Source organism: Chroicocephalus ridibundus, chromosome 1 (genome assembly GCF_963924245.1).
Source record: "Chroicocephalus ridibundus chromosome 1, bChrRid1.1, whole genome shotgun sequence".
NCBI lineage: Eukaryota > Metazoa > Chordata > Aves > Charadriiformes > Laridae > Chroicocephalus > Chroicocephalus ridibundus.
In genome coordinates, this window is record NC_086284.1 from 164,253,903 (window position 1) to 164,265,026 (window position 11,124).

The following is an 11,124-nucleotide window of genomic DNA, read 5'->3' on the forward strand; positions in this document are numbered from 1 at the left end:
TAACCAAAGAAAAAAAAAAATTTATTTTTCCTTTACATACTTTGTTACAGAACAATTCAGCTGAACATACAGAAGTGATAGGACATTTATATGGAAATTTATTTTTTTTTCCCCATTTTTAATATTTGGTTAAACAAAATACATCTCTGTAAACAAACCCAAAGACAAGGCTCTAACGAAACCAAACAAGCAAGAAAACAAAACACGGGCTCCCCACCGCTCCCCAGCGGTGGGACTGGACTCGCCCACCCTCAGGCCCAGCAGCCTCGCCTCCCCCCGGGGTGTGATCGTACACTTTCCCTTTACCTGAGCAGCTGGATCACACTGTTCCCTCCCTCCCCACCCGCCCCCCCACGGGAAAGGTGCTGACATACAAGGAGAGGAAAGTAGCCCCAAAGTATTTTAAAACATCTTTGCATATTGTGCACTGATCCGTTGGCTTGCAGTTTCCATGCAAACAGGGTTTGTTTTTTTCTCCAAAGTGCGACTTTAATCAGCATAGAAAAACGTTGCTGTTGAGATTTATTCCCCTCTGCTCCCCCTCTTGAAGAAATGGCTTCAAGTCACGAACAGAACGCCGGCAGGCTGCGCGTCCTGCCTGTAAAGTGTTTAAAAACTCTGCCAGCTGGTATTGGTCATTGGAATGTGTTACGAAATAGGACTTTTTATAGAAACCTCGGGTCTTTAAAACATAAGAGCCGTTTGCCCTTGACTGCGGGAGACTGTGCTCAAAAGACTGCAAAACAGTGATTGCCAGATGTCCGGGGGTCGGTGAACATCATCGTCCCCTCGTCACATGGCCTCTGTTCTCCGTTAGGAAGGTGTGAGTTTGGTGGTCTCTCAGCTTCAAACACCTGCTGATACTTCGTGGAGCTCTCGAGAGGAAAATAACTGAGAACAGGTAGTTATGACCCCACTCCTTTCGCAAGCTCCAACACCAGTAACGAGACTTTCCTGCACGATGGAGTAGGATCCTCCAAGCGCCGTCACATCCCAGAGATTGCTGTTTAACTGAGACATCCCGTGCATAAAGGAGAGAAGCAAACGGAAGATCAGCCAGGAAGAGCTAAACGCAACAGTCTGTTCCCAATTCAGCATTTCCTCCTCCTGCTGTGGAAGGCATGACTGAGCTACAGCTCGCCCAGGTGACTGGGAAGCAGCTAGTGGAGATTCCCCTTAGTGTCTCCATGTCTAGTCACTCTTCCCCACGGAGGGAGAGGAGGAAAAAGAGATTTGTCCATTAATGGAATGTTTGTTGGCCAACACTACAAGAGAAGTTGGTTCAACTACCAGGCCAGGGTCTCTCTAACACCTGAAGGCTCTGGTGGACCCTCTGCATCTCCCACATTACCAGCTAATAACTATAAAAAGGGCAAAACCTGACTATTATAAAGGCTTCCCTCCTCAGATGATTTTTGCTTTGTAACTTTACCTCCTTCTGGGACATTTCACATGACATTCACAACTGTGGGCTTGACTTCTGGAAAGAGGAAAATAAAAGGGAATGAATTCCTCTCAAAACCCCTGCAGTTTTATTCCTCTCTCCAAGCAGCCCCTAAACTACTGGGTGACCATGCAGAAAACCAAACCAGATTTTAAAAAAGGAAAAAAAAAAAAAAATCAACGTAGCACAAAGAAACTCAAGCAGACTACAACCTCTCTCCACTCCAGAAACTCGATGCTCCTCAATTAGCCTATGCTCGCTGTTTCCACGTTGCCTTCGCCAGCCACACGCTGCTGAACAACCGCTCACCACATACATAAACCCCTGGAGACACTGGGGAAGAATCCTCTAGCTACCCGAAGAATTTTTCTTGAAAGATGACACTGTTTTTATTATTGTTTTCTCATTCCTGGCACAAACCACCCCTCAAGAAGCAGAGGGTCGTGCCAAGCACCGTACCATTCCTAGTGTTTGAGAGCGTCCTGAGAGACCCTTAGGAATTGCAAACATCTTCGTGACAACTTGTTTTGGAGGGAGAGACTTGCAAAGAGGCAGCAGTGTGCTTGGCCCCTGCTCCTTCCTGACAAGCTCCCGAGGGAGCAATGTCCCATGACACGCGACCTTGAATCACGCGAGGAGAGGGAGGCCAGAGGCTTCCAAACACCCTGGCCCCAAAAGCCCAGTTTTAAAGAGCGCAACGCCTTCTAGCTAGCTGAAGGGCACGCAGCTCATCCGTCTTTGCAATTAAAGTGATTGGCTTCCAGTTTCCTCCACTCTGCCCTCAATTCTTCCCCACGCCCAATGTCCTATGCCATTGCCCTATTGCACCAAGGAAGGAAGAGAAGAGCCTAACAAAGGAAGTTTCAGACGAGAAGAGTCGGGGCACCCATTATCCAGGTTTCAGGACGTCAGGAGTTCAGTAAAAGGGGAAGAGCTGTAGTGGGAGGACAGAGTCAGTCCGGGTCACACATCAGCTCTCCAGCTCTGATGTGCTTCCACCTCTTCTGGCACCACCAGCAGGAGTTCACAGTTCTTTCCTCTCAGCTGGTGTTTCAAAAATTTCCTATCATAAAGGGAAACAGAAGTAAGTGCTACTCGATGTAGAACTCTGTCGTTTTCTACAACAAGTAAATGCAACTAACTACGCAAACATTACAAGGAATGGGAGGAAATCCACGCACACTGTCTTAAGTTAATTTCTAACAATAAAAACCCCTGCAAACATTAAACTTGCCCCACTAGATTCAACACACCTCTACACAGCAAGTTATTGCAGATTCAGATAGACACAACCTTAACCTCAGCAAAGATATGTCTATATAGATGTCACTTTCCAATTTTCCAAGGTGACAAAAATAGAACTAAAACCAAGCCCAGTTTCTTCACATCTCAGTGATCAAGAATCCCACTGCATTTAAAAAAAAATGCCAACAAATCTGGAATACTCATTCCAGATGATGAGATACTCTCAATACAGGTCATAGCAGCAGCATACCACCTGGTCATCTGACACGGTTCTGCAGCCCCTTTCTGCCTATAAGCTTTATCTAATACCAAACTTGGCTTTTCTCTAATAACTGTGATAGTTAAATCAACGTTTTCTCTGATATCTTTTGGCCCAGATTTCCAAAATTTCCTATATAGGAAGCCTTTATTTATTGCTGAAGAACAGCACACCCAGGATAAACTCCACCAGAAGCTCTGCGCAGCAGTTCCAGAACTGCGTTACTTTACCCCAGAAGTTCACAAAAGGCTGACATTCCCTTTCCCAAGACTTTAATGGCACAGTTGGCTCTGCAAATACTGCTCGTGTGCAATCCCTACCTCAGAACAAGGCTAGCTGAGGCAGCAAAGCTGCTAGTAGGCTTTAGAACAGGATGGAATGGGAGCTGAACAGCAACTAAGAGCAGGTGAGACTTCACAGTCCAATTACACCAACCACCTAGTGTTAGGACTTAGGCGGAGAGTCAAGCCAGAAGCGCAGCGTATGCTTATGTAGGCAAGTGATTTCCCAGCAAGCAGCTTTCACTGCTCTCAGGGATAAGGCTGCACTTCTTGTCTGGGAAGCCTTTTGTTAGTAAAATACACACAGATCGCTAGTAAAGAGGCAAAGGAATGCTGATACTCTCACATTTGAGAGACCAAGGAACAGCACATCTCGTTGCAGGTGTCACTCACTAATACCAGACTCGGCCTCTACCTTCATCACTAGCGACAGACCCAGCCATGTAAGAGACGAAGTCGGGCTCTCGAGCTCGCAGAGATAACCAATGCCAAAAGCACTTCATGCAAACAGGGTATAAGTTTTAGTGGAGGCACAAGAACCTTATTCCTCTCCAACTATTGAAGTTCAACCATAAATGTTTCAGTTGCTAACTGCTTAAGGACAGATTCCTCACCTCCAACAGGGAAGGATTTGAGGGGGAAGAGGATACAAAACAATCCTACCTGAGCTCACTTTCACCTCCAATCCACTCGGGCACCTTGAGTTTGGAGTCGAGGTTGTAGTAGGTGCCTCCCACCTCCCGGACGCAGATCCAGTGCTGTCGCTTGAGGGGGAGCTTCAAGGGGCCCCAGCAAAGGCTGGAGGGCAGATTCATGATGAAGCCCATCACGTTAGACAGGGCAATGACATTAACATCCCTGAAAGAGTGCAGAAAACAAGATGGCAATAAGATTATAGTCTGTAGTTTAACTTCATCTCTTTCCTGTTTTTACAAACAGCAGCCATCTCCACAATTACGCAACTTCTCAGTACCTGCGCTTGTCCCACCAAACCGCCTCATAGCCTTTGGTCTGAAGCGCTGCCATGATCACGTTCACATCATAGTTTCCGTTTCCCAACATGCTCTTCTTGTGGGGCGTCACCATGGTGTTGGGAGACAGCCTGCAAACACAACAGGAGACTGCTCCAGCAGGCGTTTGCTGAACCTATATTCCACAACTGGAAGGGGCTAGTTGCTGTATAACTTGAAGCCCATTTTCAGGGGTTTTATGTTTAAACACAAACTACTCTGTTCCCCCTTATCACTCAGAGGGGCCGAGAGGGCTAAATAATGCATTAAGAATAACTTTGATGAACAAAGCCTCCCAGGATCATAGCTTTGCTGTGAAAGAGACCGCAAAGCAGGATACCTTTCCCCACCACCACCTCCTTGAACCGGTACTTCTGAAAGAAGGATGCTTCAATTATTTTTCCCCTCAATTCATGACTGGAGTAAAAGCCAGTTTGCCATTTAGAACAGCAGCTCTCACATTTTCAAGAGTTCAACAGTCAACATCAGTCTTTAAAATTGGCTGAGATAACAAGAGGCAGGAAGGGTTGGCTGCAAAAAACGGTTGTACTCCCTCACCCCCTCACTGGTAAATGAAAGAAATATTTAGACACAAAGCTGTGAAGATATTTGGGTTTGGGAGCTTTCTAAAACACTGCCATTGCTAAAAGATAAAAAAAAAAAAAACCCCTCTGTTGTTGTAGGAAACTAAACAGCTAACCTTGTTGCAAACAAATATCTTCAGCTTTAATCCATAAGCTTGCCTAGACATCACTTGCATCACTATAGCATCTAAAAATCCAGAATCACAGTCCATCATGCTACACGCAAAAATATAAGACAGCCTTTAACAAATGCAGGTAATGGATGCAAGGCATAAAACATGCACACTCATAAAAAAAAAAAGTTAGTAACTTTTATTGTTTTATGGGTTTTTTTCCCCAAAAAATTTTTGTAAGGAGGGGAAACAATGAGGTGGTGAATTATTATGAAGGTGACAGATGGCCTTCAACAGCTGGAAGGACAAGCACAGGGGGAAACTGGGAGCAGAGAACAGCAAGGTCATGCAACACCAAACCAAAGAAAGTCAAGCCTGAGATCAGTTCCTTTTTGTTGAGTTGCTCTTTTGATTGGTAAGGACTCCATCAGGTCTGCTGGCAAAAGGTTCAGGTATTTCACACCATCCAAATAACCACATTTCACCTGCCTCTCCCTCATGTCAACTCTGTTCCCCCAAACTCCTGATGTTCTTGCATGTTTTTTTGCTCAGGATTTAGCTCAGTGCAAGTTCTGCAAGCATATTTCATCCACTGAAAATCCCTCAGCCCTTCTGCATTCCTTCCCTGACAACATAAGGCATTTCGCAAGAAGAAAGCAGCAGATTGAGTAGGGAGTTTCAGACCAACCAAGGCTAGAGTGGCTACAGACAGGCAGCTTTTTGCATCAGCTGTGGGTTTTCTTGCAGTGGAGCAGACTGCAGCAGAACAACCTGGGAAGTGATTTAATTACAGAAGGCAGAAGAGTCTGAAACAACGTGGTAATGAGAAAAGCTATTAATACCCGCCACCGGGCATTTCCAAGTGGGGCAGTGACATTTTCACAGAATCACAGCTTCCAGTCTCCAAAGCTCTGCTGTATTTCGCTAATCACAGAGATTTAGCTTGTCACAGCTCTTCAGCACCTCCATAAAGCAAGATCACTTGGCTACAAATAATTCCTCGAGATCATTGCTTCAACATATTAACTCTCATTAGTGACAGTGAGCTAGGAAAGCCTTCCAATTAGCAGAGCCCTTTGGGTTGCACAAGCACCCTCTTGTGGCACCGTTTTCCAGAGACAGGCTTGTTTGCGAGCTGAAAGAACACATTTATCTTTGTTCCTTCCAGCAACTTTGAGCGCCCCAGAAATGAGACGAAGAGATCAGCAGAGGTGACACACTCAGAGAACTGGTACCCGTGAGCAAACTTTCACCAAGAATCACCTCAAGGTCTCTACTCACACACACCTAAATAGGGTTCACAATCACCAGATGAAGGATTCTGACTGGACAAGGAATTAAGTTGCCTCCCCAAAGTTGTTTTGAGTTTTTTTTGGTTTTTTGTTTTGTTTTTTTATCTAGACACTAAGCTGAGGAAGACTGACAAAGTTGGACAGAAGTCCAGGTAATAATCCCCCTGAGCTTTCTAAGTCAGAAAATTCCATCAGCATGTTGTCTTAACGAAACGGGCTCCCAAGATTCCTTTATGCAGTAGTTGTCTTTCCTAATCAGGTCTCAATCCACAGACTCCAGTGAAGCGAAGAGATTTTGTTTGTACCTCCATGCAACATTTGGAACATGCCATCTTACTTCCTGCAACAAAAGCCAGAGGTACATAAAAAAAATACATTTCTTGTATTAGAGGAAAGAGGAGAGGAAGAACTACAAAATCAAGAGGTGAGGTTGGGCCATGTTTTGCCATACGCTTGAGATGACAATCATCAGACTACACTGGCCTAATGCAATGGGATGCAGCAAAAGGTAAACTAGTGATTAAACAATGTGGTTCAATCATTCTTCAAGGGATGTGGTAAAAGCTACAGAAAGCTTAGGCTTATTTGTGATTTCGTTACCTTGTCAACACCGGGTTTAAAAAAGAAACAAAAATGACACCTCATGACATTTTTGTAGCTTATTGAAAATGTTCATCAGTCGTTTTATCAGTCATCAACACAGAAGATGACTAGACACAGGAAAGACATACAGAAAAGTGATATACAAAGGGCAACTAAATCCACACTTAAAGGCAAGTCTAAGAGCTAGACATGAGTAGTAACACAACAGAGATGCAAAGGTAGCGGCAATTCTTATGCATAACTTATAGCTCATCCATTCAGAGGAATTTCCACACTACTGTGGGGCTGAATCAATCTGTGTATCTTGATCTAAATATTAGGATGGAACAATACCAGGCTGGAGTCAAAGACAAATTCTAAATTCTCCCTTCTAGGACAAGAGTTCCAACAAGATCAACATCCCAGCTCTTTCTGAGAGGTTTCATGCTGCACACTAATTCTCTCTCACCAAACCCAATGAAAGCCAACTAATTAGATCATCACAGCCCTTCTACCACATGAACTGCCTTTGTTTGCTTCAGGCCAATAACAACCCATCTGTGATTAAGATTCTGACAATTGCTGCTGTGGAACAAAACAATAGTGTCTTTACACTGGACAAAGAGTGCCTTGAACCTGCCATGATCAGATCCCCTTCACCAACAGAAATTTTATTTACAACACTATCGTAAATAGCATTTACATCTGATATTTGCTGTTGTCCATCACCACATTTCTTTTGCCAGAGACAAGCATGCGGTTGACGAGTCAGGCATCAGTTCCATAAATCTGCCCATTTTCAGGACAGCAGCAACAGGCATGTAGCTCCCTGCTCATCAGCACAGGGTACCGCAACTGCCTTGTCCAACAATACCTGCGTGACCGCTGTCATGAAGCACCATTTCCTACCCACCACAAACACAAGATGCCATCAACTGCTGGTAACGGGTATTCAAGCGTAACCTATGCGATGAGTACAACGTCCACAGACTAAGTATCAGAGGAGACCCCCTTTCCTGTTTGATTACTTAGCTTCACCAATGGAAGGTCATCACAATTTCCAAAGGCATGCTCAGGAGAATTTCCACAAAGCATTGAAACAGCATAAAGTAAACATTTAGCAAAACATGAGCTACTGTACAGGCCACATTAATAATTTACATTTATCCCAGTAGAACTCAAAACCACTTTTATTAATTATCTGAAGATGTCAGGAAACATTTAGCAATGCCACAGAAAATGGGGATCTGGCTACTGAAATTAATTCCAGTTTGACAGATTACACAGGGTCTCACTACACAGAAAAAACCCATAACGAACTTCACTTAACCACCTGAATAAGGAGTCACTCCTAATTTCCAAAAGAGCGTTGTGGTACTAAATCAGTAAGTTTTTATGATGATCCATTTGTTATTCCTGCTGCCTTCACTCTCCCAAGCCAATCCCAAAATCCATTATTAACATCAAGATAACAAAGCAACACAAGGCAGGGGCAAAAATATGCAAGACAGGAAGAAGATGCATTAAGGTGGGTGGGGGAGAAGACAGCAGTCCAACTACATGACAGCATCTGCAATAAAGCCCTTGGACCCAAAATTGCCAGCCAGAATAGTTTAAGAATTAGAAAGAGAGAATTTCTGCACGAAGAGATGAAAAATAAGTGGGGAGGGTGGGGTTAAAAAAGAAGCTAGTCAGTTCAAAGCACTGGCATACTCTGAACACCTCCTTTGCTCTATTTTTCCCCCCAAATAAGATCTGAAAATTCCTCCGAGCAACAGAGGACAAGGGGAAGCTAACGCCAGTGTAGAGAGGATCCTACCTCTGAAAAATCTCCTGCAGGGTTTCCCTAGTGAAGGCGTTGCTGTCCTGGAAGACATTGTTGAGAGCATGGAGGGCACACAGCTCCCTACGCTGCTTCTCATGGTAAATATGCAGTGGTGGTGGCTGGGGTGGCTCTGGTGATTCCGACTTGGTCTTGTCACCTTTCCATGGCACGCAACTCATTTTCTCGCAGGGTGAATGGAGAGTAGGTGGTGAGAAAAGAAGGAGGCTGAAGTTTCGTCCTCCACAGTCACAACAGCAGCTCACTGCCCCTTTCTTTCGTAGGTTAGCGCTGCTTCCAGCTCACAGACCCTCCTCTTGTGCTTCAGTTTGTTCAGTAATTGCCTCTGATGGCTGGTTTTAAAAACCACATAAAGATCTGCAACATATTTTTCCTTCCTCCTCCCATACCCCATAAAATGTCATACTTCCCTCCCCCCCACAGAAAAAAAAAAGTCAAAAGATAGGAATCCCCTTAGTCTCAAGGTACCAGCTGGACTTTTTCACATCGCTCCTTTTCTTCCATCTCCTTTGGTCTATAGTGCCACTAACAAGGTACCCAGAGCAGGTTAACAAAGAGAGGCCCACCCCAAAAGTGCCAAAGTGGAGAAGGCAAAGCCAGCTTCTGGTGCTGCCTATGGAAGCACAGGGTGGCTAAGGACTTATCAGCTGCATTCCTCCATTCCTTCGGGAATGACTGAATCCAGGCAAAAAGATGCCAAAAGCTGGGGAAAGGAAACCGCTTCTTGCTAGGCCACAAAAGAAACAAACCACCAGGTCCAGGCTCCGGGGAAGGCAATTCCTCACGAGTCACCCTGCACTCCGACAAAGGGAAGTCTCCGTTAGCGTTGAGAAGAGGCAGCACAAAGCCCGGGGAGGGGAGGGGGGGGGGGGGCGAGGGGAGAGGGAGGCAGGCAGCAGGCGGGCCCAGCCCCAAGGCCTGCCTCGCACCTTCCCACCCCGGCCCTCCCCACATCGAACCCCCCCACCACCACCCACCGGGGGCGGCGGCCGCTTCCCACAGCCAAGGCCCAGCCCCACACACACCCCTCAACGCTGAGGGGAGGCCTAAACCATCCGCCCCCCGCCCCAACCGCCGCCTGGCCGCCTCCCCACCCCTCAGGGCTCGCCGCTGGGCCGAGGCGCTCGCCCTTCCCCTCAGGAGGAACGCGAGGACAAGCCTCCGGGAGCCGCCAGGCCGGGCCCCGCCACCGCCGCCTCACCCGCTTCTCGGCCCCTGCCGCCCCACACCGGCCGCCGACGGCGCATGCGCGCCAGGCCCGCTCAGCCCCGCTTTTACACACACCGCCCCCCCCCCATTCCCCCCACCTCCTCCGCCCCGTGACCCCCGCCGCGCGCGTGCCCCGCGGCCCGCCCCGCACGCGCCGACGTCGGGAGCGCGCCCGCCCCCTGACGTCAGAGGGCGGGGCGGCCCGAGGGGAGTGAAGCCGGGGGGGGGGCAGCGGCAGGGCCGGTGTCCGGCTGCCAACCACCGGCGGCCCTTCGGTTCGCCCCACCCCCAAAAGGGCCCGGGAAGCAGCGAGAGCCAGTGGCCGGAGAGCGGGGCCGGCTGGGTTCGTTCCCGGCCCCCGCGGTTAATTCGCCGCGTAACCCGAGGCGAGTTAATTTCCCTGAGCTGCAATTTCCCCTTCCCGTCTCGTCTCGCTTAATTAGCGAGAGCGCCGAACCTCGCGCCGCGATAAATAACGCCGGGGCGACTGAAGTGGTTTCCCCGCCGGGTGAATAAACATAAACCTAAACCCTCCCCGGCTTCGCTGCGCGCCGACCTGCGCCTGGTGGCGGCGGAGGAGGAACAGGACGGGCGGCTTCCCCGCCGGCCGGCCCGCAAAACCCCTCGGCGGGCGGGATTTTCCCCGTTCCTCGGCCCCTCAGGGTCCGAACGCCGCGGGCTCGCACGGCCGTGCGGCGGAGGGATTTTTTTTGTCAGGATCCCGGAGCCTGAGGGGGGCGGCGGCGGGTCCCTCTGCCGACCCCCCACCGGCCCCGGTAGCTGGCGGCTTCACGAGCGAGGAGTGAGCGCTGCCGGGGCCCCCGACGCCCGTTACCTCAGCGGAGCGGCCGGCCGGGACAGCCGAATCCGCCGCTTGAAGGGGCACTCGGCGCGCTCCCTCCCCGTCCCATTGGCTCACACAACTGCCCGTGAAAAATCTCCTCTTTCTCATTGGCTAGCTCCAGATAGTACCCACCCACCAGGGCTGGCCCAGTCCATCCGTGGCAGCGGCTTAGTCCCACCCAGTCGCTAGAGTCTTCTCATTCGATTGGTCTGTAGGACTGTTTGTCAGGAGGGATAGCTCTCAGATTGGGTAGAGAGCACCGGACGCGTCGGGCGGGTTCTGTTGTGTGTGTATATATAGAAAACAAGTCGAGCTGGCAGTGCTTCTCCCATTGGCTTCGCGCGCTTGGCGGGGGCGTGGCCCTTCCTTCATGAATAATAATGACCCCGCCCGCCGTCGTCATGGCTACAGGCTAATC

General features: G+C 48.5%; 1 protein-coding gene across 5 annotated transcripts; it reads right to left on the minus strand.

Annotated features, from left to right (window-relative positions):
• Positions 1–90: 90 nt before the first annotated feature.
• On the minus strand, positions 91–10,767 carry JOSD1 (Josephin domain containing 1). Of its 5 annotated transcripts, none has more exons than XM_063322442.1 (5): positions 10,698–10,767; positions 8,630–9,446; positions 4,203–4,331; positions 3,893–4,087; positions 91–2,507 (listed from the first exon to the last, which is right to left on the minus strand). In XM_063322442.1, exons 2-5 carry the CDS (start codon positions 8,812–8,814, stop codon positions 2,408–2,410), a joined length of 609 nt encoding a protein of 202 aa, XP_063178512.1. In that variant the 5' UTR covers positions 8,815–9,446; positions 10,698–10,767; the 3' UTR covers positions 91–2,407. The 5 variants fall into 5 exon arrangements, with proteins under 5 accessions (XP_063178512.1, XP_063178509.1, XP_063178511.1 ...); XM_063322439.1 differs by lacking the exon at positions 10,698–10,767 and adding an exon at positions 10,419–10,678; XM_063322441.1 differs by lacking the exon at positions 10,698–10,767 and adding an exon at positions 9,961–10,040.
• Positions 10,768–11,124: the final 357 nt, after the last annotated feature.

Coding starts and splice junctions, on each gene's coding strand:
- JOSD1 (XM_063322442.1), bottom strand. CDS start 8,814: ATGAGTTGCGTGCCATGGAAAGGTGACAAGACCAAGTCGGAATCACCA. Junction 4,088..4,202: donor GTTTGGTGGGACAAGCGCAG/GTACTGAGAAGT, acceptor GCACTCTTTCAG/GGATGTTAATGTCATTGCCC. Junction 2,508..3,892: donor GGAGGTGAAAGTGAGCTCAG/GTAGGATTGTTT, acceptor CCTTTATGATAG/GAAATTTTTGAAACACCAGC.